Below are 27,209 nucleotides of genomic sequence, written 5' to 3' on the forward strand. Positions count from 1 at the left end.
AGACTTAGTGTCGTTAAGGACAGAGTCAAGATTTTTTTCTTGGATGGACTAGCTGAAAATAGTATCATAAAATTATATGTTTATTTTTTTTGCTTATATAAAGTTATATAATAATCAATATAAAAGAACAACAATATAAATATAAACTATTTTCAAAATCTTAATCATAACCGATAAATTCAAGGACCATATAAATAATTAACCTACTAATTAAATCAAGAATAAGTAAATAAAGGGGGACTAGAGATAGAATTAATTTATAATTTTTAGCATAAAACGTATTATTTATAATTTTTAGCATAAAACATATTATTTACCACCTCTCATCTACTAAATATATGTCAAAATAATAATCTGTATTGAAATTGAGTAAGCTATAAGCATGAGTTTACAAAAGAATAAATCTATTCACAAACTCATTTTACTTCCAACACAGCCTTATTAATATTTTGTTAGTGATCATCTTCAATTCATTCGATCCGAACAACCGACAATTAAGAGAGGTGTGTAAGAAATAAAAATGAGTGCATGGATAGCACTACCCTTACAGAAAACCTCTCTAGGCTACAACCCACCTTAGCCTTGTGGGTGGCTACGCCATTGAGTGTCGTACAATGTTTATTAACAGCAAGGACTAAACTTTATAACAACATCGGCAATGTTGTTGGCGACAATTTTGATGCGCAATCATCATACACATATAAAGTAAAGAAGTTGATTTGAAAATTACGGAATTCTGGTCTCGAAATAAGCATTTTCTTTTGAAACTGTTGTATAGAAGTTAAACATGGTGCTTTGTAGAATAATTATGAACACAAACATTATCGGTAACTACCCATAGCAGGAAGAGAGAACACTATTATTAGCTTCCAGCATTTGCCCAACAAAAAGAAATGGCTTCTATCACGGATGACGATCGATATGAGGAGTATGAACATGGAGGAGCTGAAGAAATATATGTTCAACATAGTCAGCAAGTTCTGCAGAGCATTTATTCGTTCCAAAAGATAAAGCTCAAGTACGATGCGTTTCCGGTTTAGGATAAGGATTGTCTGGCCTTCTATTTCCGGTGCATCTTGTTTTTGTGGTCACGATTAAATCACATCAATATTTTATATTATTATTCATTTTTATTTTATTATTTCTATAAAAAAAATAATATAAAATGTTTACGTGGCTTAACCGTGACCACATAAAATAGGAAGACACGGGAGTGAAAAGATAGATAATCCTTGTCCTCCAGTTTATGCAACCACTTGCTTTCCTGTTGCGCCTTTTGGTACAGTCCATATTCCAGGCCACGTTGATCTCATCAGGTGGACTACTTTTAATAAGGTTCCACAGCGGCGTTCGCACCGTATGCACTCCTGAAGGCTTTATTTATGTATGCATACCCCTTATCCAAAGGGAGATCTCCTTTTTTTTTTTTTTTTTTTTTGGTAAAAATGGGAATGGTTGCCGGGCATATTCCATATTGAACTTTAACAATCTAAATTATTTATTTTTTAAGTTGCACTTTATAGATCATTCTTGCATTGTATTATTCACATCGGAAATGTTTGAGGAATCTAGTTGGGTTCAAAAAATTTGACGAATATTATGTTCTAAGAAACATTAAAATTTCATCATGACAATCAAATGAGTAAATGGTTCCTAATTGAATTGATTTTTTTGCAAGGTTGATCGACGGATAAATACTTAAAAATAGATTGTTCGGATCGTTCAAGGTTGATGTATAATGGGGCTCCATAACTAGTCCATTTTTTTTTTATTTTCTAAATGAGATTCCTTTGGATAAGGGCTCTGTTCACCCGCTCTTTATCTAAAGGAATCTCCATTTTTTGTTAAATATGAAAAATAATTGTGGGGCCGACTCTACATTAAATTTTAATATCCGAACTATTTATTTTTTAAGTTGCACTTTATAGATCATGCTTGCAAAATAACCTGCCACATCATCACATTCCGTTTGTTTTTTTTTTACGGTATTGACGCAATCTCGTTAAGTGGAGTAAAAATTGAGTTCTAGGATGCAAAGTGGTAATATTTTTGTTTCATGGGAAGGTAAAATTAATTCGAGTTTCGGGGCAATATAAAAAAATAGGCCAAAAAAAAAGTATCCAATACTTGTATTGCGGAAGCAGTCATTCCAAAATGAAGCTAAGTGAGAGTTCTTGTCCAGTCATGACATGAATCAAATGATCATTTAAGATGCCTTGCAGCTTTGGTTTTCTAGTCCAGCCGGTAACCTCAAAATGCATAGAGCAGAGAACATATATGAAACAGGTGTGCTTCTGATTGTAAGAGTAAAGTGTGAAGGGTAGAGATAACTGGCCAAAAGGAACGGGTAAACAATGACTAAACATACAATTCGCCATAAATGTTGAGAAGTGTAAAGTGTAGAGAAATATTACAAACTAGCTAAATTAAAGGGAATTAATAACAGTTAAAGGGATAGCACTGCAACAAAAAAGGCCACTATCCGGGTAATGTGTGTACAAGGGACTGTCATCCGTCCCAAACAATATACCTGCAAAGCAAAACAAACGACAATTAGACACATCCCCAAACCAGTTCCTGCTAGCACAGGATCCAAATATCCCCAAAGTTATAACTTGTTTCTTTTGGGGTGATTAAAAGGAGTAAACCCTTGCTAGATTCCAGCAACATGAAAAGGCCATATGGGCAATCAGAAGCATACAGGCTTACTTGAGATCCAAGTCTTATAGACTCCATCTTAGAGATATGCTGCGAAAACAATCTTTAGGTCTTCTTTTGGTAAGAACTAAAATTGTAGGAAGAGACACTATACACAAATGTTTGGTGTTGGTTGTCACTAAAGTATAGCAGGAAGAGATTAATAAAAATGGCTTTTACCATGAACGCCGTGACTAACATTGACACGGAGGACATCAAGAAATACTTGTTCAAAATCATCATGAAAAGCCAATGGAAAGAAGTTGTTCGAATTTATACGCAAGAGCATCAAGCTCACAAGGCAAGGATCACAATGATGGGTGACACAGCATTGCACATGGCAGTGTCCGATGGCCAAGAAGAACGTGTAAAATTGATTACTATAGAGAAGCTTCAAACTCGAAATGAGAGAGGAAATACCCCTCTCCACTTAGCCCATCTTTGACATTTAATATAAGGATGTGCTATCGCTTGATAATTTTTGTTGTAGATAAATTCATCTAATTCGCCCGTTGAAAATTAAAAAATATATAAATATCACATTCTATGTTACATATCCAAACCCTCCATGTTCTAAACCTAAGGTCCATAACTTTAACACAATTCTTTTGAAGTGACCAATGAGTGAACTCAGTTATAAGGGGAATTTTCATTAAGTGTATGGGCGATGTGGGACTCCAAGTTCCAACACAAATATAATCAAAACTGAAGAAAAATGGGTAGAAATGAGATTTTATGGACATGAGACTAAAAGGCGTCTTCTATATAGAATCTTTGCTAGGTACAACTTAATTTCTAAATTCTATGAACGCAGTTCGTAAAAGCCTCGGTGCCATGAAATTTTGTGCGCCACAATAAGGAAGGCAAGACAGCAAAGGATGTCTTCACCGAAACCCACACAGATGTCTTCAAAGCCGGAGGCGAATGGCTCAATAGCACCTCCAAGTCCTGCTCTGTCATTGCCACTGTCGCTTTTGCTTCGTCTACTACCGTTCCCGGTGGCATCAAAGAGGGGAGCAGCCAGACAACCTTCGAAAACAAGCCAGTTTTCAACTCGTTTGCCCTTCCATCGCTGGTTGCACTCTGCTCCTCAGTCACCTCACTGGTGATGTTCCTAGCAATCCTCACGTCCCGTTACCGAGAAAAGGATTTTCACACCGAACTTCCCACAAGGCTTCTGGTGGATTGACGTCATTGTTTGCGTCCTAGCTTCCATGCTAATTTTTTTGTTTTTTTGCACCGGACATTTCTTTGTGCTTAACGACAGACTCAAAAAATATGCAGTGTTTCCTGTTAACGCGTTAAAAGTGCTTGCCTATAACTTTGTTCGCTCATTTGTAAGAGAAAACTATTAAAATATACATTGAATTGAGAAAATAAAAGAGAAAATTATTAAAATATGGCATGCAGAAATTGTAAGAGTAAATATATGGTTGAGATTGTGACATTTCTAGTGTCACAATCTCAAAGTATCTTTGTTATAGACTAGATAGGAGGTTGTTATAACAAAAAGAGTAGTCACATACCCTGTAGAATTGTAACTTCAGTGACTAGAAAATACAGTTTCTCGTTCTAGTCTCTATTTCCTCCGTCTTCTATTTCTTCTCCTTTTCTGTTCTATTGTTCATATCTTAACAGAAACCACATCCCTTAGGCTAATTAATTAGTTAGTTAAAATGCACTATAAAACATTAGAAAAATGATTGTCTGACTTCATAAAACCACAGGCAATGATCTATAATTTAAAATTCAAGTAATGTCTACTATTAATTGCACCGAACCCTTTTAAAATATAACTCAACACATTGGTCCATTAGGCCTCCTCCAACTCAGGTTTGTTCCACAGTCGCCCGTGGCCTTGTGATCACAGTGTTTGTTCAATTGCTGTGATGAGTGGGATTGTTTTTCCCGACATGCCTTGATTGGTAGAGAGTTGGATTGAAATGGATAAGACAGTATTTTCAAGGTATATATGTTGAAGTAATAAATGAAAAAATCATGACCAACTTGGAGGTAGGAGATGGATTAAGCAAGAAAAAAATTTGTCCCATTCCAATACTCCCCAAAATAATAGGATTAAAAGGGAGAAGTTTCCTTCACGTAATCCATTCAAATTGAAAAATCACATTCTCCTCTACTTTCAATAACAAACGAGGCCGCAGTTTGTAAAAAACCTCAACATGCCACAATACTTGTTAACACACAAACCACCCCCCAACCCCCAACAAGGAGGGAATAACCGCATAGAGGATATTCACCAAAAACAAACCCCCACCCCCCAACAAGGAGGGAATAACCGCATAGAGAATATTCACCAACCCCAAAATAAGGAGGGAATAACCTCTATATTCACCAAAACCCATATTTTGACGGGAAAAAAAAGGTGAATGGTTCATCAACACCTCCATTGCAGCCTCCCTCATCGCCAGGGTCAACCAATGTTCCCGTTGCCACCAAAGAGGAGGCCGCAAACCAACCCTAAAAAAACCAGCCAGCTTTCGACGTTTGTAATCACATCATGATCAGTGACTTTCGACTACAAGAAAAAACACTTACATGGTTGAAAAAAAAGTCAGGAAATGGCCATCTCTTGGCACTTTCTTATCGCTGTTGGTATATGGTCCAGCAGCCAGCTCATGATGAATGTTCTAGATTATTCTAGTAAGCAAGTGAGGTGGCTGGAGTAGGGCTGGGCACGGGCCGGGCCGGGCCCAATTTTGAAGGGACCGGACCGGACCTAAGTTCAAAGGGAACGGGCCGGGCCGGGCCGGGGATTAGATTTTTTAATATAAGAACCGTACATTACCCGGCCCGGTTGAAACGGGCCGGTTCGGGCCGGGTCCACGGGTCCTTTTTTTTTTTTTTTTTTTTTGGTTGTTTGAAAGAAAAAAAAAATTGTACATAACTACATATTCACAGATTGCAAACTGCACAGTTTGCAATCTGCACAAAACTGCACAGATTGCAATCTGCACAGATTTGCACAGATTGCAAACTGCACAGATTGCAATCTGCACAAAACTGCACAGATTGCAAACTGCACAGATTTGCAATCTGCAATCTGTGCAGATTGCAAACTGCACAGATTTGCACAGATTGCAACTGCAGAAAGTCACATACTGCATTTACGCATATTTTGCACAAATTCACCATTATTCACATCCAATCTAAATACAAAGTCCAACATCCAAGTTTATAGATTAACAATACATTCAAAATAATAATATTACATCTTCCAACATCTAAAAATTAAATCAACATACAAAATATCCGAAAATCCAAGTTCCAACGCCCAAGTTCCAACAACAATCTTCATTGAATCTGTAAACAAAAATAGAATATAAACATGACATTTTTAACGTCCAACATCATATTATCTATCCTCATTCAAATTGAATTATTGAAATTTAAAGTTTATTCATTTGAGTTTAAAATATTACCGCAATTCCTTTTCCTTTATTCGTTTGAGTTGTTTCAATTTCAGGAACACTTGATGAGATTGTTGAACTTGTAGATATAGTATTTGCTCTTTTTCTTTTTATATTCTACAACAAAGAACAACCGTTAATTGTAAACCAATTAATATAAAGTTATAAACCAAACTATAAAAAACAAGATAATTACCTTCTTCACACTCTTGATAAAATTCAAGCTCCGCGGGACTTGCTTCATACTCAATGCTGCCAATTGGTTCACTTCTTATCCAATTTTGAAGGCACATCAATGACTCCACTGTTTGAGGAAGGAGACATGATCTACAAGGGTCAATTACTCTCTTTCCTCCACTAAATGCACTCTCACTGGCAACTGTTGACACTTGAATTGGCAAGACATCTTTCGCTATCAAAGCAAGTGTGGGATATGTGCTCCTCCCTTTCAACTTCCACCATTTCAAAACATCAAATTGTGAACCATGTGGTACTTTCTCTACAGTGTCAAGGAGATACCTATCCACCTCATGTGTAAGTGCAATATCCTCGGTGTCTTCTAGTTCCTTTTCCCAATCATCCATGATTTGACTAAATATCATTGGATTTTTTGTTGGCACACTAGAAGATGATTGTTTTACCCTTGAAGAAGAAGTGTCAAGAACTAAATCTTCTCGACCCTTTTGTTGTGTTTGTGAATCGAAAGCTTGACTAGCATATTCATCACACATTGTCTTCAACAATGTCTTCACTTGATTACTTTTTTGTTCAATCTCTTCATCAAGAAGTTGTAATTGCTTTCTACACAAGTGCATGTAGTGCCTTAATTTGAACCTTGGGTCTAAGACAAGGGCAATTACAAATATTTGATTAAGGGACTCAATTGAACCAAAATACTTTCGATATTTGGCTCTCATGTTGAATGCCATATCACGTAGCACCAACTCTGCAGGTCCTCCAGTTTGCATATATTCAGGCAAAAAAAGTTTTTCTATCTCGTTTTCCACAGCAATGACATCATGAACAGCTGTGTTAGCTGTGGGATACTTAGTTGCACTAACTTTCAAAGTTACAAGATAGAAGACCTTTAAAAATTTCACAAACACTTCTGCACTATCCCAATCTTCCTCCTTAGGTGGTCCAATCCTCCCTTTACCCGCCACTTCTTCTCCTTCATCACTAAACACCTTTTCACTGAAATAGGTGGTGTATATATTGGCTTCATCATCTTCGATCATCCTTTCAAATGCTTTTTTAAAGTTCAAGCAAGATTCTAGCATCATGTATGTGCTATTCCACCTAGTAGGCACATCCATAACAACTAGACCCCTACTATCCAACTTCTCATTCTCCACACATTTCTTGAAATAACTTAACCTTCGGGGACTTGATCTCACAAACCGCACGACATTTCTAAGAGCATCCACACTTGTCTCTAATCTTTTCAACCCATGTTTCACTACCAAGTTGATAATATGAGCTAAGCACCTCACATGCATAAACTTGCCATTCATAATCACTTTACTATTAGGCCATTTCTGCATTTTACGAACAACATACTCAATTGCCACCTTATTCGCCGATGCATTGTCAACTGAAATGCACATTACCTTTTCAATCCCCCACTCAACCAAACATTGCTCAATCATCTTCCCTATTTCTTTGCCTTCATGACTTGAAATCAAACAAAAGTTTAGAATCCTTTTGTGCATATTCCAATCATCATCCACAAAATGAGCAGTTAGCACCATGTAGTTCAAATTTTGCACACTTGTCCATGTATCGGTAGTCAAGCTCACTCTATGATTGTGTATCTCCCTTTTTAACTGCTCTTTCATGTTATCATACATACTGAATAACTCTCTCACGATAGTTCTCCGAGATGGAACATGCAATCTAGGCTGGACTTTGCACATCATCCGCCTAAACCCTTCACTCTCCACAATACTAAAAGGTACCTCCTCCATCACAATAAACTCAATAATACCTTCCACACTTTCTTCTTGGCTCCACCCTTTAGCAACAAGCATGTTTTTGACATCCCCAGAAGGTCCAGAACTACCTAGAACCTTTTGCAACTCATCAGTTGGTTTATATGACTTGCAATGTTTATTGATATGTTTAATGTAAGTATTAGTCCCACCCCCACTAGTATCACATGCAAAAAGGGCGCTACAATGGTTACACTTAGCCTTCAATACTTGTACCTCTACCTTCTCTTTCTTTCCATCCTTTTCTACTTCTTGTATTTCCGAGACGGTACACTTAGTGACATGATCCCAAACCCAAGATCTCTCAGAAGAAGATCTCTCTAGTGAAGCTATTATAGTTGGTTGTTTTGTCTTTGGAATAGGTGGTGCTTTTCTTTTTCTAGAGGATGAGGGGTTTGGGGGAGGCATTGATGGTTTTGACTGTGTGGGTTGTGGAGGACATGGTGATGTAGCCGTAGATGATGCTACATTAGTACTACTAGGGGTACTTTGACTTTGAGATTGAGACATTATGTAAAAATCTGTAAATATTAAATAATGGAACTATATTCATTAATCAAATAAAATAGCATAATCTCCATGTAAGCATAATCTACACATTATACATAATTTAAAGTACATGCAGCAGCATGCATGCACTTGCAGTTTTTCTCATGTACTTCAAAATTCAAATCGTGTGCAGGGCAGTAACATGCAGCAGTAAGCAAGAACTCACCAAACCAAGAAATAAAAAATAACCATCCAATGCAGCAGTAACATGCAGCAGTAATGTGTGTGTGAGATGTATATGTAACCATCCAATAAAAATAACATGCAGCAGTAACATGCAGCAGTAATGTGTGTGTGAGATGTATATGTAAGCAAACAAAAAATAACCATCCAAACAAAAAATAACCATCCAAAACAAAAAATAACCATCCAAAGTTCCAAACCAAGAACTCACCAGTAAGCAAGCAGGATATGATTCAAAATCTTCCAATTTCCAAACTTTCTCAGTAATAAGTGGCTTCGGAATCTGAAACCAATTCCCAAACAATGAAGAAAATGCATATAATATTCTTGGAAATGCAGCAATGCAAGTAAATGCAATCAGAATTCAGATTTCAAAATTCAAATCGTGTGCAGGGCCTGCAGGGCAGTAACATGCAGCTGCTAAAGAAACTGTTTTCTGCAATATTGGCCAAGTACTTATTGTGTGTGTGTGTGTGTGTGTGAGATGTATATGTATATGTATTATATTATATATATATATATATGCAGGCAGAAGGCCTCGGTTCTCATTCTTATGTGTGTTTTAAGCTAAGTGGTCAGATAAGATTATCATGTTTCAAATGTAGTTACCAAGGTTTTAAAAAATAATGTATAAAATAGATAGAGATCTAGTCAAAGGTGCTTAGGAAACTAATGCATGCTTGCTTAGCATAACATTTAAGAGTAAATAATTAGTCAGTTAGTAAATGTACATGCACAAGAAAGCTGACCTTCACAAAACTGAAAATCTTGTTGGTTTCGGACCGTACATGCACAACAAAATATCGAACTCAGAATCTTCTTCAACAACGTATAGAGCCTGACAAGTGACAATCATATTCTTTATATATGAGAAAACCAAATGTGATTCGCACCCAACTATATTAATGAACCAAATCATATTCTTTATAGTAAATTACAGAACCAAAACCAATATTTTAATGAAACCCATAGCCATAGATATATGAAGTATGAACCCTAGATTCGAACAGATCTACAGAAAAAAATTGAAATAGGAAAAACTTAAAAGAGAGACTCTAGGAATAGAGCTTCTGAGCTTCATGCTTAACAAACAAAGCAACAAAACCCATAAATTAAATGTCTAAAACAACCTCTTTAAAGTTTAAACCCAGAAGAAGCTATTAACAATTTTAGCTTACATGCATTAAGATTGCAGCTTGCATGCATTAAGATTGCAGCTTCAATTACCAATTTTAGTTCAAAAATTGTAACAATTCGAAAATTTTCTGCAAATTTAAATACCAAAGTATTTAACCAAACAACTTAAAATCTACAAAGAAACAACTTAAATTTCTGCAAATTTAACCAAACAACTTAAAATCTACAATCTATAAGCAGATCCATAAAATTCAAAACCAATAAACAAGTTTCTGCTAGTAATCAAATCGCAGCAGTTCATATAATCAATCGAAAAGCTTATGCAATCATAGCCCCAAAAACCCTAAATTCCCAAATCAGAAACCCTAATTCATAAATTACCTAGGAATTTGCAGGATGATGGTAGTCTTCTCGACGGCGAGGCTGGTGTCGACCGTGTGGTGGTGGTCGGAACTCGCGATTGGGGAGGATTGATGTAATGTCGACAGACATAGTCGAGGTCGACAGTCACTGACTCACTACGAGTCTCAAGGAGTCGAGTCGAGTCGAGTCAGTAGGGGTGGAGAATCGATGGAAAAAGATGGGAGCGATCGAGGTCTGACTCTGAGACGAGAGAGTAGAGACTAGAGAGGAGAGGCGATTTGGGGAGTGGGTGGGGAAGGGAACTGTCGAGCTCGAGTGTCGACTGTGGGAGTCTGATCTGACTGTCTGAGAGTCTGATCTGAGAGACTTGAGTGCGATCGTGCGATCGTGATTTTAATCAACGGATCAGATTAAATCTTAAATGTTTGGAAGGTGGAAACGGTCCGGGTCGGGGACCCGTTTCCTCAGCAAGTACGACCCGTCCTGCCCCGCAAATAACATGGATCCGCCCCGCCCCGCCCCGTTTCAGATTTTTAAAAATAGGACCCACCCCGTACCCGCCCCGATTCACTTGGACCCGGCCCTAACCGCGGGTCCTGGGCCCGTTTGCCCAGCCCTAGGCTGGAGTATGCTAGACAATTCTAGCATGTTATTAAGTTGATGGAAGAAGCTAGAGAGTACTAGCTTCCCTGGTTGCAAATGGAAAGATCTAGAAGCTACAATTTTGTGACTAGTCTAGGATTATCTAAGTTAAAGGTTGGTAGAATATTCTAGAAACTAGAAACTAGTTCTAGTTTGTAGAAGGAACTAGAAACTACTAGAATGCCAAGCTCTCACCTACAAATATGGGTGTAGTGTTGTAATCAAGTAACCAATTGTGAGTAGCAAAGGATCAAGTCCAAAGCTAGAGTTCCACTCCAAGAGTGAGAGTGAGAGTGTTCCACTACACATTGTGTGAGTGAAGTTTAGAGTGATACAAATGGGCACGGGCTGGGTCGGGCCCAAATTTGGAAAGACCGGACCGGACCCGCTTAAAAAGGAAATAGGCTGGGCCGGGCTGGATATTACAAATCTAATCACTGGAACCGAACCTAACCCGGCCCGTTTCAAACGGGCCGGTTTAGGACGGGTCCATGGGTCCTTTTTTTTTTTTTTTTTTTTTTGGTTTAGATCTTTGACATCGCTGGAGCTTACCGAATTCTACAGAGATCAAGAAATTGTCCAGCGTTAGAATAAGCTCTATTCCTTCACCAAATTAAATCAAAACCCTCCAGAAATGATGGAAACAAGAAGATTTGGGTTGAAATTGGCTTCGGACTCGACGAAACTCAGTCGGAATCCATGATCGGTTTCTGGAAAAATGCTCGTGGGCATTCAGAGGTTAAGAATCCCGATTCCCACTTAAATAAGGGTTAAAACCCTTAAATTTCATCCCAAATCCCAACGTACATCACTACATAACTCAACCATGTACAAATTGGTGCGGATTTGGATGAATGACTCACCAAAATTCGATGAGTTGGCCTAGGGTTCTCAGGCTCAAGCTTTTACTATTGTCGCAGCTTCGGATCTTCCATGCAAGCACACAACATGATCTTCAAGCCACCCAAAAACTGATTTTGGTGGTTTCGATTTGAATCTGGCGGGGAAAATGATGGTTGTGGGTGATGTTTCTTGGTGGAAATAAGAGAGTTTTGCAAAGGTTAGAGAGAGAAGGAAATTCAGAAAATGAGGGAGAGAAATCAGGCTGAGAGGTTGATGATGGTGCCGGACGGGGGAGAGATCGACGTTTGATGATGATGGTGGCGAACGAAGGAGAGATGATGTTTGGGTTGAAGTTGGCCTGGGTGAAATGATGTTTGGCGAACGAAGGAGAGATGATGTTCATGGCCGGTTTCTGGAACCTCCCAAACCCTATGAGATTTGGATTGAAGTTGGCCTAGGGTTCTCGAACATGCTAGAAACGGGCCGGGCCGGGGGCCCGTCCACTCCTATTTTAAGAACTGCCTTGCCTCGCTAAATTCGTATACCAGCCCCGCTTGCCCTGTTTTGTGTTTTGAAATTTTGGACCCGCCTCTTACCCGCCCAAATTACGGGTACCCACCCCGACTCGCGGATCCTGGACTCGTTTGCCCACCCCTAATACAAAGTGTGTGTTATACTTTCTTGTTTTCATCAAGCCTTGTCTTTGGCTTGGTAAGACTACTCTTGTTGTACTCATCATTTTCATATAGTGAAGACCGATCGTTGTTCCGTAGACGTAGGCATAAATTGCCGAATCATGTAAATTCTTGATGTCTATTTTCTACTTTACTTTGTGCATTCTCTATGTTGTAGTACCGACATTCCTAACAATCGCTCGATTAAGGGGGTTTTTTGGCAACAGGCACTAGATTTCTTTTCTAGCTGTTTTGCTTTTTGTCTATATAATTGGTACTAAGAAAATTCAACTCAACTCACAAATAGGCACCAACGTACTGGTTTGGGAATTGGAAAATTTTAATTCGATGCATATTTAGTCAAGTTTAAGACATTGTTAAAGGAAACGAGAAAAAGAAATGAAGGGGAAGCACCGAAGTTACTTCTCTTCTTGGAAAATTGTACACCAGAGAAATTCAAGAAGCATCAATACTTGCAGTGCTAGGTGATAAAGAAATTCCAAAATCAAGATCAATGGGTCATCTTTGGTTAGGTGATAAGAATGACTTTCTTATGTTGTACGTCCACAGCTGGAAACCGGAAAACGAAAAGGGAAGTGAGTATGGAATAGCTGTTGTGAACTTTTTGATGTTGGTATGGAGTAACAAGTGTAAAGGGGAGATAAGTAACAAATTAAAGAAGCACCAACAGTTAATCAAGTTTGAGACATAGTTAAAGGAAAAGAGAAATTAAAATGAAAAGGAAGCACCAACGGTTACTTCTCTTGGAAAATTGTGCGCCAAGTAAATTCAGAAGCATCAAATACTTGCAGTGCTAGGGGATAAAGTCGTTCCAAAATCAAGATCAATGGGTCATCTTGTGCACTTGAAAAATCATTAGAATGACTTTTTTTTATCTTGTACACCCACTAGAAACCGAAAAACGAAAAGGGAAGTGAGTATGGAATGGCTTTTGTAAACTTTTTGATTTTGGTGTAGAGTAACAAGTGTAAAGGGGAAAATGGAAGTGAGTAAAGAATAGCTGTTGTGAACCTTTTGATGTTGGTATAGATTAACAAATGTAAAGGGGAGGTAAGTAACAAATTAAAGAAAAAGGGTGAAGAGAATTTTCTTTGTAATTTAGCAAGTGTAAAGGGTAGAGTAGAGTTGTGGTCACAGAAGAAGTATCTTCTTTTTGGAAACTACAGTAATTTACAAGTTAAACATGGTTTATTTGCCAGAATAAATATGTAGACAGACGTCAATGTTAACTGCCACTCATATCAGGAAGAGAAAAAATGGCTTCTACCGTGAACTCAAACAAAGAGGCAGGTTCTATCGCAGATGATGGCGAGCTCAAGAGTATGGACCCAGATAAGATTAAGAAATACTTGTTCCGAATTGCCATGCAAAGCAATTGGGAAGAAGTTGTTAGAACCTATGAGCTCAACGAGAAGGCTCGTGGGGCAAGAATCACCAAGTCAGGTGACACAGCACTACACATAGCAGTATCCGATGGCCAAGATGAACATGTTGAAAAGCTAGTAAAACTGATTACTGAAGAGGAGCTTAAAATTAAAAACGAGCGAGGGAATACCCCGCTCCACGTCGCAGCATGGATGGGAAACGAGACAATGTGTTCGTGCATTGCCAAAGATCATCCATCATTGGTCGGTGCTCTGAATGTAGACAATGAGACTCCTCTATTCTTGGCTGCTGCCTATGGTAAAAAAAATGCCTTCTTACGCATGCACTACATCTGTAGCCCCAATGGTCTCCCGAACTACAATTATTGTAGGAGAAATGATGGTGATACCATCTTGCATTGTGCAATTGCCGGGGACTACTTTGGTAATGATCCCTTAACTTGATCATTTCCATATCTCAGCTATATATTCCCTTATGATATGTAAATAAATAACAATGTGTACCTTGTTGGTTGACAGATTTGGCATTTCAGATAATTCACTTGTATGAAGATCTTGTTAAATATGTCAATGAGGAAGGCTTTTCCCCTCTCCATCTTCTGGCTACCAAGCCTTCTGCCTTCAAAAGCGGTAGCCACCTCAGCCGATTCCAAAATATTATTTACTACTGTGAGTACTAATACAGAACTATTATTGGTAAGATTGAAATATAATTACATGTATCACCCTACTCATTCTTCTTTGTATATATTTGGTAATTTGGAAGGTATTTATGTTGATGAGCTCAAGGCGGAGCGATGGGATCCACATAATGAGGGAATAATTAAGACATTCAAAGAGGAAAAGAATCCCAAATATCCAGAAAACTACCATACATGCATCAACTTCATTAGGTTGTTCGGGACACCAATTCTCAGCGGTAGGGGAATTCAAAATCAAATATCTCAAAATGCCTCAATTGTTTGAGTATTTCTCCTGCAAACTTCATGCCACCATAGAATTATAATCATAGCCAAGTGATTATAATTTAGACTTGAATATTTTATCTTCATAGTTCGATGTAATTCTCTTATGCTCACCACTAAAAAGTCAGTATTCATTTTGCAGTTATTCAAAACCATGCCAATCAGAGAAAAGAAACACAATCAGCAGGTACAGGGAGTGTCCATCAAGTACAGAAAGAAGAAACAAAATCAGCAGATCCAGAGAACCCTGCAGAACCTAAAAAGCAAACTCTCAACACTTCAAATCCAGGTAACTTCTAAGGAAGGCATGTTGTGTAACCTTTCTACATTTACACTTTATTATAAGGTGCTTCAAGAAGGATATATATAGATATATATATAGTTTCCTCATTCTAGTAAGGGGAAAAGTCCTCCTCCCCTTTCACTGTACAAATGTCAATGAAACCGTTCATTCTCTTTATCATCGTCTAAAGATCAATTCTAGAAAACTCTCTTAATTTAGAGCCCGTATAGTCATCTATATGTATAAAAAAGAAATTGACAAATATGTAACAAATATCTTCTTCAAGATGAACTGTTAATTTCTTTGAAACGACCTCCAAATCGAATAGATTTTTCTAGCGACGATGATGATTAAAGAATGTGAACAATTTTGCTTAACTATGACGTTCGTACGGTAAAATGATATTATAATGGTGGATAGAGACTTTCCTTTATTCCTTGAATAAGGAAAGTTTTGTCCCTTCAAGAATCAATACTAATATTATTATTTGGGTAAATCTCAATTTACTATCTTCAAGTTTCGTGATTTTCAATATTTAGTACATGAGATTTTTTTTCGTCACAGAGTCATACCTAAAGTGTTAATTTTGGTACAGTGTCATACATTCGTTAGTCTGACTGAAGCCTCCCGTTAACGGATGACGTGGTGCCCATATGGACAATGACTGGGCACCACGTGTCATTAAGGGGTCCATGTGGATATTAAAAATTAAAAAAAAAAAAACCAAAATTTCAAAATTCAAAATTTAAAAACTTAAAAAAAAAGGTGGGGATAATTGCTTCCTCTCTCCCTGTCCCTTTTTCTCTCTTCTGCAATTATTTCTTCTGCGGATCTAGGTGCAACGGAGATGCAACTTTGGTGGTTTTGGCGGGTTGCAACGATGAAAGAACAAGGGATGAAAACCCAATGAGTGGGATTTGGCCGTGGAGTGAAGAGATGAGCGGGATTTCTTTGGCCTCCACCTTTGTACCCAAAAAATTAAATACATTTTTCTTTTCCCTTGTTCTTTGAATTCCCTCACCTGCATTTTCACAAACATAAAGATCACACCCAACAACTTGATTTCCCCCACCGTCAAGTCCGCCAGAAGTCAAAACCCCAAATCCCTAACCCACAATTCCAGGTGAGATCTTGAGAGGATAGAAAAGGTTGAACTACCGCTCCATTCCTTGCAATCTTCTTCCTAAACTTCAAGATCTCGTTTTTAAACTTTAGATCTCGGAGTCGGTGAGATACTTGTGGAGGTGGACGGTCTTGGACATGACACTGGAGACCTCGAAGTAGAGAATGTCGACGATCTGTTTCTGGGTTTTGGCGGCGGGTTAGGATTTGGAAACTGATGATTTCTTAGAAGGTTGAAGAAGAAGAAGAGCATGCTTGAGATTGGAGCTCACCTGGTTACCTATCTTCAAAATCCAAGGCTCTGCAACAATTGCTACGAAGATTCAGAGCTCAAAGCAACTGGGTCGAGCCAAAAATCTGGCAGAAACCCGATTTCATGCGTGAAATGTCGGTACTCTTTTGAGCTCGCCGACTATGACGGTGATTAGACGGTCAGATTTTGCCGACGAAAGCTGGATTAGAGGAAGGAAAGCAATTGCTGATGGAGGAAAGCAATTGCAATGGAGGAAACAAATTTATTGGGTTAGAGGAAGTGCTTGTGAAAATGCATGTGAGGGAATCCAAAGAACAAGAAGAAAGGGTGGATGTGAGGGGGAGTGGAAAAGGGTCAAGAAGAGAAGAAAAATGTGTTTTATTTTTTTTTTTTGTTAACTAATTATTATTTGTTTTTGAATGGGAATTGTTATTTGCACTCCAAAATTCTCATTTTACACTCTAAATTTTCTATATTTAGAAAGAAAAATACACTTGGGAGAAGTGTAAAATGAGATTTTTGGAATGTCAATAACACTTCTCTTTTGAATTTCTATGTGGACTTTTAATGACACGTGACCTTCAGTCATTATCTATATGGGCACCACATCACCAGTTAATGGCAGATTAACAATTAGCTTAACAGATGTATGAGACTGTCTCAAAATTAAAGCTTGAGGTATGAATCTGAAATGAAAAAAAACTTCATGTATCAAATGTTGAAAGTTACGAAACTTAAGGATAATAAACTGAAATTAACCCTTATTATTTTGTCACATTTGATAGCATTAGAAATCCTATACCTGTCTTACCTACCCTCCTAAATATAGGGAAGCAAATTAGGGTGTAGGTTTTAGAAATCTTAGTTTGTCGAGAAAATTTTATATATGCTGTTTGTATTCAGACCAGCTTCCAACCTAATCAGAATCTAGAATTAAAGATTATAAAAAATGAAGATATGAATGAAGGGTAGAGTGGATTTTCATGATTTGGGTAATGTCCCCAGTAGATAGGACAGCTGCTAAGGCTATAGGCCAGCAACATTACAATTCATCTCTGCCATGTGACAGCAAATTAGAGTTTAAATCAAAATGCAAATTACCAAACTAGACATACAAACAGACAGCAGATTATTGACTCTAACTCATGTAGGGCCAAAATCCAATGTTGATGAAGGTCAAAGACACCAAAAGTTTCCCGTAAACTACAACACCTGCTTTGAGTCTGTCAAGCTTTTATCAAAGGCAATGCTGATTGTACTTGGCTTAGGTAATAAATCCGTAATGAACTTTTCATTTTATCTCCTAATCTCTGTTATTTAGATACATAATTTTCTTTATCTAATCATCATATGTTGTTTAAAGGGTCTACGCAGATAAGAAAGATAAGGGATAAGAAAGAAAAACACAAATGGTCTGTTCAGATCATGAACGAATTGTTAAAACGAGCTAGATCATATGAGTATGAAGACAGTGGTATGAATCCGCAGGCCCACAAAGACAATGATGAGACCAAACCTTATGAACTTGTTGACGGCCGCGCCATCTTCATGCTCCCCGAGGGCGACAGTGAACAAGGAACTGTGACTAGTAGCACTTCCCCATTGCCTCAACAGGAGGCTGAGAAGCCAAATAATGGTAAAGAAAACATCCCAGAAGGTATAATTGCTATTTAAATTGCTTAATTAGAATTTACGGTGGTATTCATCTTTACTTATAAGTTAGAGATCTTAGGTTCGATTCTCACCAAATGTGAATTTGAACCACGTTATCGCTAGTCCATTATGAGGCTAAGCCCATCCCCCTTCTGTTTATCGTCGATAATATTGTTTGTTAAAAAAAATATCTTAGCTTTTATTTGTTGACATTTTGCATCACCAATTTGTTATAAGTATAAGTATCTTATACAAGAAAATATTTTGATAGAGACTTTTTGGTACACTTGTGCTTTTTGCATATTTTCTTATATGCCACTAATTTATTACAATACGTTTAGGTACGAACATTTTGGTAAACTAATTTAATATATTATGTTTAAGTATGAACATTTCGGTACACTTGTTTAGTGTAATATATTTAGGTACGGACATTTTGGTGCACTAATTTACTATTATATGTGTGGGTACAGATTTCTCAGTACACTTATATGTTTTGTATATGTTCTTATGTGCCACTAATACATCATACTATGTTAGGTACGGACATTTTAGTGCACTAATTAGTAAAATATATTATGGTATGGACGTTTAGGTACACTAATTAGAGGAAGCTAAACAATTAATGAATTAAAATATGTATAATAATAAATTTAAAACTTAATTTGGAGACATTAAATAATATATCCGCTAAATATGAAAACAAAAATATAATATAATTTTGTTTTAACAAATCATATTATCGACAAGGAATTGGGGACTAAGTTAACCCTCACAATGGGCTAACAATAATATGTGGTTGAAATTCGTCTTTGTCAAGAATCGAACATAAGATTTATCTTTTACAAGTGAATAGAAATAGCACTAGACTATAATACTAAGTGACATATAAATTTGAATTAAGTACACGTTAAAGGACTGAAATCTTCTTCCAGAATTGAAGTTAAAAAAAAAACCCCTTTGTTATATATACATCAAATGACTTGATAATTTCTAGGGTCATCAACAGATCAAAAGGCGGAGAATAAAACCCCAAGCGCAAGAGGGGAATCGCCAATACTGATTGCTGCAAAAAATGGGGTGACTGAAATGGTGGAGGAGATCCTTGAACTTTTTCCGGTGGCAATACACGATATGAACTTAGAGAAAAAGAACATAGTGTTGTTGGCGGTGGAACACAGGCAACCCCATGTGTACAGGCTCTTGCTGAAAAGAAAAATCCTGAAAGAAAGTGTGTTCAGTATGGTGGATCATGATGGGAATAGTGCATTACATCTAGCAGCAAAGTTGGGAGAGCATAAGCCTTGGCTAATTCCTGGAGCTGCGCTACAAATGCAATGGGAAATCAGATGGTATGAGGTAAGGATTCAAATTCAAAGAACTGAAATAATCAACCGATTAATCTTATATTTTTATTTTATATTTTCATTTTCATCATACCATTTTATTTTATCTATGATATATTCACACACCAACTAAAATGATTTCTGTTTTTGCCGACATAAAGAGAAAATTAGGTAATAATATCTAACTATGATCAAACAAGGGACGAAAACCGAATAGTGAATTATCTTAACAATCACTCAAATACTATTGTTTGTACCATCTAAATTTTGTATTCTTTATAGAGAGTGTCTATACTAAGGGGTGGAAGGAGTGGACTAAGTCTCATAATGGACAATAATTCAATTCGAATTCACCTTTAGCAAGAATCAAACTTAGAACATCTTACTTACAAATAAAAGAGGAATATCACTAGATCGCAGAACTAAGTGGCTGCATTATTTGTAAAAATTAAGATAGTACATATTATGCGAAATTTGGAGAACATTTTTAACATTTTAAGGTTTTCTTTTTACAAAATTTAGAAATATAGTCACACTAAAAGTCCCCTTGAACAGTCCTTGAGCCATCTTGAGGCTCTTAAATATGTCTACAACTTTACTATTTTCAAAATTTCCCCAAGATAATTATAGATGAGAGTGAATAAACTATAGATGAAAGAATCGGAAATTCATTCAGGCAAAGAAAAATGATTAAAATGATAATAAATTAAGAGAATTTGACATTTGTCCCTAACTTTGACTTGATTGGAGCTTAGATTTTGAAACTAAAAATTAGTAAATATTGGTCCCTGAGTTTGTCACAATGTGAAACCCTTTTAGAGAAATACAGTTTAAATTTTCATTCAAATAAAAGTTTAAGGGGAAAATAAGGGACATAAGTTAATAACCAAGTTACCCAAAAGAATAGTTGCTCCACAATATGACAAATTTAGAGATTAATTATAAAGGATTTATAATTCATGAACAACTGCCTCCGATTTTCTCATAAATTAATAGTTAGAAAATCAAATTTCCCAATTGTAAACAAATTATTTCCTAATTTGTAGTTTGTAAAAACCTCCATGCCGCTGCACTTCTTTGCCCGCCACAACAAGAAGGGCAGGACAGCAAAGGAAATCTTCACCGAAACCCACACCACAATCGTCAAGGACGGAGGGGAGTGGCTGACCAACACCTCCGAGTCCTGCTCCGTCGTGGCTGCCCTCATTGCCACCGTTGCCTTCGCCACCTCAACCACCGTCCCCGGCGGCGTCGATGAAAGAAGCGGAACACCAAACCTAGAAAATCAGCCAGCTTTTGAAATTTTCGCCATTGCCTCCTTGGTCGCCCTCTGCTTTTCCGTCACGGCCATGGTCATGTTTCTAGCCATTTTAACGTCCCGGTACCAAGAGAAGGACTTCGGTAAGGACTTGCCAAGAAAGCTTTTGATAGGGCTGACGTCACTGTTCGTGTCTATAGCTTCCGTGTTGGTTTCTTTTTGCGCCGGACATTTTTTTGTGCTTAAAGATAAGCTCAAATACGCTACGTTTCCAGTTTACGCAATCACTTGCTTGCCGGTAACTTTTTTTGCCATGGCGCAGTTTCCACTGTACGTTGATCTGATTTGGGCTACTTTTAAGAAGGTACCACAACGGAGTTACAAGATAGCTCCTCTTTAGTTTCAACATCAAGAGCCCCTATTTACATGGGGAGGTAAACTTGAGTTGCAAAAAAATGTAACTTTGATTTAAATTTGCATGTTTTGCTTTGGTTGGCAATCGGTTGGAACTTGTGCTTTTCATACTTTGTTTTACATTCGTCATTCAATTAAGTTTTTAAATTTTATGGTTCTTAAGTTGTGTCATGTATTCAATCATTTTATTAATTTTTAAGTTTATTTTTTATGAGTGGAGCTATATTTTCTTTTCCATGGTCATGTATTTTTTTTCCTGATCATATGATCTTTGTAATGTAAGAGGTTGGACAAATTGACATTCATAAGTGAAACAGTGATCTTTGTGTGCTCATCCTCTAAAGGAAGGATATACTTTGTTTTACTCCGATTCGTAAAGGAAGATACGTCCTTTTTTTCTTTGAGGATGGATAATAGCTAATTAAACGTTGAAATCTACCACTTTAAAAGTCTATGATGTATTCATGACAATTCAGGAAATAAAACATGATGTTACAAAATAGATTTCTGCTCACACTGAAAAGACTTTTATTTTTATTTATTTTTATTTTTATCAAACACACTGAAAATACTTCTTTAGTAAAAAATAATTGACCGAAGACAACTTGTTCAAAACAGTTATCGAGTATGTGAATTGTTGTTGGGACTCGATAAAACGACTCCAAAGTCTAAACACACCACAAATAAAGGACACTCTCATTGAATAACGACCCGTTCCCAATTTTACGGTTTTTTATAATTTTAATAAGTGAATTTACGAAAATGCCCTTCGAGGCAAATGCGTTGACTTTTGTTGACTGCTGTGTCGTGTCACATAAGACTCATTTTCTTGGTGTATCCTCGTAGTACACGTCGGTACGGATACGTGGGAACAAGCGGAATGTAATTCGGAGTTATAACGAAGATTCTATGAACCTTTAAACGTTGAGGGCATTTTGGTAATTTGCCATTTGAAACACATGTGGTATTTTGTCTGACCATTGGATGAGTGCCACGTGGGGCCACCCCCACTTTTCTGGAACACTCTCTCTCTTTCTTTTTCTTCTTCTTCCGTAGCTCTTATCTCTAACTCTCTCTCGGCTCTCCCTTTCTCCCGTGAAACAAACGACCATCATCACCAAAAATTTCGGCTTGTTGAACATCAAAACCACCATTATCTGCATTTCTTCACCACTATAAACCCAGTTTTGAGTCTTGTTTCATTGAAAATGAATCCTAACCTCGAGTTCGAAGAACAAGGTTTTGGGCCGAGACTTTTAGGCGTGATTCAGACAATTCCCAGCCATCTTTTGAACTAAAAGCAGGTATAAATCGATTCCTCATGTTGTGTAGATGAGTTTTCATGTTTTGGATCGTGTGATTTGGTGGAGAAATGAGAAAGTTATAACGATTCAAAGTTTGCCCAGTTTCCGGCGACCTCTGCCACTTTCAAGGCGTTTTACGGCAAAATCACGACGAGATATCCATATTTTAAGATACCAATCTCTTCCTCTCGTCAAGAACTATGATTTCCGTTTTTCAATCACTTGATTTCGTTGAGTATTGACAAAGTTATGGACGTTGAAAGGTTGCCCAGAAATTCTAGCGAATTTCCCTGTTTTCCCGCGGACAGCTGTCTTTCAGGCCATTTTCTAGGCCATTTCCGGCGACAATTTGGACTCCAAGCAGGTATAATTTTGTTCTATCTATCTTTGTTTTGGTATATTATGGGTCAAATTTGGTTGACAAACAAGTAAGATATGGAGTTCCAAAGATTGCCCAGAAAATCTGCAAAATCTGTAGAATCCGGCGAAATTTTGTTAAGTTCCGCCACTTGAACATTATAACAATTGACGATCCAACCATTGAATCATCACTAAACTTTAATACGTTATAGTACGTAATATTTGAGGACCATAGAAAATTACGGATCTTCCCGAATTGGATTTGTAAGTTTATAAAATAAAACGTTAACCGCCACTTGAATTTGCAATTGGCGGAGATCTAGCCGTTAGATCGTAATGAAACTTTAGTGTGTTGTTCTAGAAGCATAATGTGGATCTTTGGAAGTTACGGATCGAAGATCTAAGATGCGGATCTTTCGGATTGAGTTACGTAGTGTAGTGGACCCTACCGTCGATTGACTTTTAATCAACGGGTCTCATATCATTCTAGAACGTCCTTGGAGATGTGTTTTATGTAAATTACGTGTTCTATTAGTAAGGATTCTGAGACGTGGTTTGATATTTGTTCTAGGCGACGATCGTTCAAGACATTTTGACATTCGTGCTAGGGAGTATAGCGCGGACTCCAGGTGAGTGGGCTTTTGGTTTTCTATATATATATATATATATATATATATATATATATATATATATATAGACACACACACACACACACACACACATATATATACTTTACATTTTCCCAGAACTGTGTTAAATGGATTTACGTTTTTAAATGCCATGTCAATTACATTACATGTTAGTATATGCATTAGTATACATATGCATAATATTTGTTGATGCTGCGGAGGCTCAGGTAAGTTTCAGGTGAGTATATCATGATGATAATGATTACGATGTGTATGGTTATGATTAGTTGTATTTAGTGCTCATTACCCTGCACCCCAATGTTAGTGCTCCCACCCGTGGCTAGGGCACAGTCCTTCACGTGATGTTCACCTCCTGCACTGCACGTTCACCTTGGATCTAAGTTTGGTGCACAGTCCTGTCGTACAGACCACATTAGGTGGTTCCGACACGTAGGTGACCTGCGATTATTCGCACAATCTTCATGTGATCGTAAGACTTGAGCATACTTATTTACACCCAGTCTTGTCGTACAAACCACATTAGGTGGTTCCGACTATTTTGTAGGAGTTGATTGATGAGCTATAGGTTCAGCCGTATAGGCCATATTAGGTGACTCCAACTGACATATCATTTTGCATTAAATTATATCACCTGACTTACATGTTTACAGCTAAGGTACTTGACATGGTATATACTCGATTTCCATTGCTTTCGAGAATAGTTTCTAATTACGTTTGTAGTATTATTTTCTGGGAAACTATATGAGTTTTACAGTGAGGGGTTATTATGTTTAAAAAGAGAAATGTATTTTCAAAAACTTTGTTTTTGCCTACTCACATTTTCTGTTTTGCACCTCTCCAGGTTTTAGCTGCTGAAAGTTCGTATCAACGAGGATTCTTAGCGAGTCTCAGTATAGGTGGCTACTTCTGAGGGTATAATCCTTACCTACTCTACTGTACTTTACTTATGCTCTGACATCACGTGTGAATAGGTTCATTCCCGCTCACCAGCGCACTCTGGTATTTACTTAGGTTTAAATTTATTCATACTTTCCACATCACTACACTTTATGGCTTTATCACCTTCCAGGTGTCGGCCAGTACAGCTCGATTCGGAGTCCTAGTGGATATTCTAGGTTGGGGTGTGTCACATTGTCATTATCTTTCATAGGACAAAATGTATCCTATGAAAAAACATATATCTTTGTGTATACAACGGTGAGGGACTAATCACGTGATGTGTTTGATGTGTTGCATCGATTAAAAATAGTAAATCAATTAATAGGTATAAATTATTTATTTTTCGGTCATACTAAGTGGTTTTTTTTTAGTATATTAGCATATTAAGTATGAATTGCAAACTACTCATTATGCGTTGTGAATTGCAAACGACTTATTATTTGGTGTGTGCTTAGACTAATCAAATGGTATGGTAAAAATTTTAAATTTAGCGTATTCATGAATCAAGATGATATCTTCGAGTAGAGGTGGCAAATTAACTCATTGGATTGTTAATGAGTAACCATTAAGATTTATTTAATTTGATTTCACCTTACACCATCATCACCACAACCAATCTCACATCTATATTGTGACGATACCAAATTAAACAAATCTTAACAAATACCCATTAACAACCCAATAAAATAAATTACTACCTTTCGATTACTTCATAACAATACATTATGTTACCAATGGAAAATCCCACAGTCAATAACGTTTTTGAAACTTGAACTTGGAACTGTACGCCTGTACCTCAGAATTTAAACTAGGGCGATTGACATTCATCTTGGAGGTAGAGTGAAGGTTGAAGTTTTTTTTCAAGCCTAGGGTTCCTTACTTCCAGTCTTATTCCCATTTTTGTGTCCCACAACAATGGATGACATGGACCGGAGCGAATGTTGGTCATCTCATTAACTTATTTTATCGAGATTTTGAAGCTAAAACAAGTTCAGTCTGCTGTGCGTAAAAAGCCTACGCCCACCCTCTTCCTGCATCCTCCTTGTGAAACTTGTCTTCTTAGTTAACAGAGGTTTGATCTCCCTGGCAATTTCTCTAGGGCAATTGCTCCCATTGGCATTCCTTATGTTTGACAAGTTATTGGTTACTGTTGTTACCGTTGTTATCACTATCCCAAAAAAAAAAAAAAAAATAGAATCAGATTCCTTATTTTAGATTTTTCTAGATTAAACATTTGTTGCTTTCTAATTTTAGATTAAAACCTTTATTCTAGTTATATTCTTAATTTAAGTATTTTTTAAATTCATTTTTAGGTATAAAAAATGCAGTCAATAATATTAATTTATTTATTGCTATTTTTTTTATGGAATCATATCCCTTTCTTAAATTCAATTATATATCAAAATTTTCAATATATCAAAATTATTTATAACTTTATTTTATACAAAAATATTTGTAACTTATTTCTTCATTATTGTAACTATTGTCATTATGGTTATTTCTCATTCTTTATATTAGTCTCTAGAAATTCAATATGATTGAATTGAAATGTGTCACATCCCGGCCCGGGCGAGACCACTTCTCGGGCCCACTTCACCATCGTAGCACGATATTGTCCGCTTTGGGCCCCGACCACGCCCTCACGGTTTTGTTTCTGGGAACTCACACGAGAACTTCCCGATGGGTCACCCATCCTGGGAGTGCTCTCGCGCGCTACTCGCTTAACTTCGAAGTTCCCATGGAACCCAAAGCCAGTGAACTCCCAAAAGGCCTCGTGCTATGTAGGGATGGGAATATAAATATGAGGATCACTCCCCTGGGCGATGTGGGATGTCACAGTCAACCCCCTTAGGGGCCCGACGTCCTCGTCGACACACTCGCGACTAGGGTTAGGCTCTGATACCAAATTGTCACATCCCGGCCCGGGCGAAACCACTTCCCAGGCCCACTCCACCACCGTAGCACGATATTGTCCGCTTTGGGCCCTGACCACGCCTTCACGGTTTTGTTTCTGGGAACTCACACGAGAACTTCCTGATGGGTCACCCATCCTAGGAGTGCTCTCGCGCGCTACTCGCTTAACTTCGAAGTTCCCATGGAACCCAAACCCAGTGAGCTCCTAAAAGGCCTCGTGCCAGGTAGGGATGAGAATATAAATATAAGGATCACTCCCCTGGGCGACTGTGAGATGTCACAAAATGTATCATCATTCTTTAAAAATAAACACGTACTAACACAATTTATTCTCAAATTGAAACGTATCTATGCTAAATAAAAATGCACTCATATTGAATTAAAATGTATGCTTACTAAATTGAAATGTACATAGGCCGAATTGATATGTACTCATATTGACTTCAAACGCAACGATAGGTTTTAGGGTTATACATAACTTGACGTTAGCTTTTTGCGTACCAAAATTATGATAATATAAACTTACCAGTAGTTTAATACGTATCTAAACAAAAAAACAAATAACATATCAAAATACCGTTGTAGCCTATTTTATTTGACAAGATTAAAGGGGGCCGGCGGCAAGGGTAGAGAGATTGAGAGAGATGTGTTTGTAGAATTGTAGAGGAATATGTGTGTTATCCCTCCTACATAGTGCCTTTATTTATAGTAGTAAAAGGAGCGAAGAAATTCCTTCATCCCCAATGAATTCAAGTTGTAATAGGAAATGATATCTAGAATCAAATCTAATCTAGGATTTACATAATCACTTATAAACTAGGAAAGTTTACTGACT

The 27,209-nt window shown here is 37.3% G+C and overlaps 1 protein-coding gene across 2 annotated transcripts; it reads left to right on the forward strand.

Moving 5' to 3' along the window:
* Window positions 1-13,737: 13,737 nt before the first annotated feature.
* On the forward strand, window positions 13,738-21,360 carry LOC103960143. 2 transcript variants are annotated; one of them, XM_018650599.2, is made up of 8 exons: window positions 13,738-14,337; window positions 14,433-14,582; window positions 14,680-14,832; window positions 15,021-15,167; window positions 17,688-17,804; window positions 17,900-18,193; window positions 19,187-19,548; window positions 20,582-21,360. In XM_018650599.2, exons 1-8 carry the CDS (start codon window positions 13,785-13,787, stop codon window positions 21,191-21,193), a joined length of 2,388 nt encoding a protein of 795 aa, XP_018506115.2. In that variant the 5' UTR covers window positions 13,738-13,784; the 3' UTR covers window positions 21,194-21,360. The 2 variants fall into 2 exon arrangements, with proteins under 2 accessions (XP_018506115.2, XP_048441606.1); XM_048585649.1 differs by having other exon boundaries at window positions 19,199-19,548.
* The last annotated feature ends 5,849 nt before the right edge of the window (window positions 21,361-27,209 follow it).

This window comes from the organism of the source record quoted next, unplaced genomic scaffold (genome assembly GCF_019419815.1).
Source record: "Pyrus x bretschneideri cultivar Hongxiangsu unplaced genomic scaffold, Pyrus_bretschneideri_v1 Contig23, whole genome shotgun sequence".
In the NCBI taxonomy this organism is placed as follows: domain Eukaryota; kingdom Viridiplantae; phylum Streptophyta; class Magnoliopsida; order Rosales; family Rosaceae; genus Pyrus; species Pyrus x bretschneideri.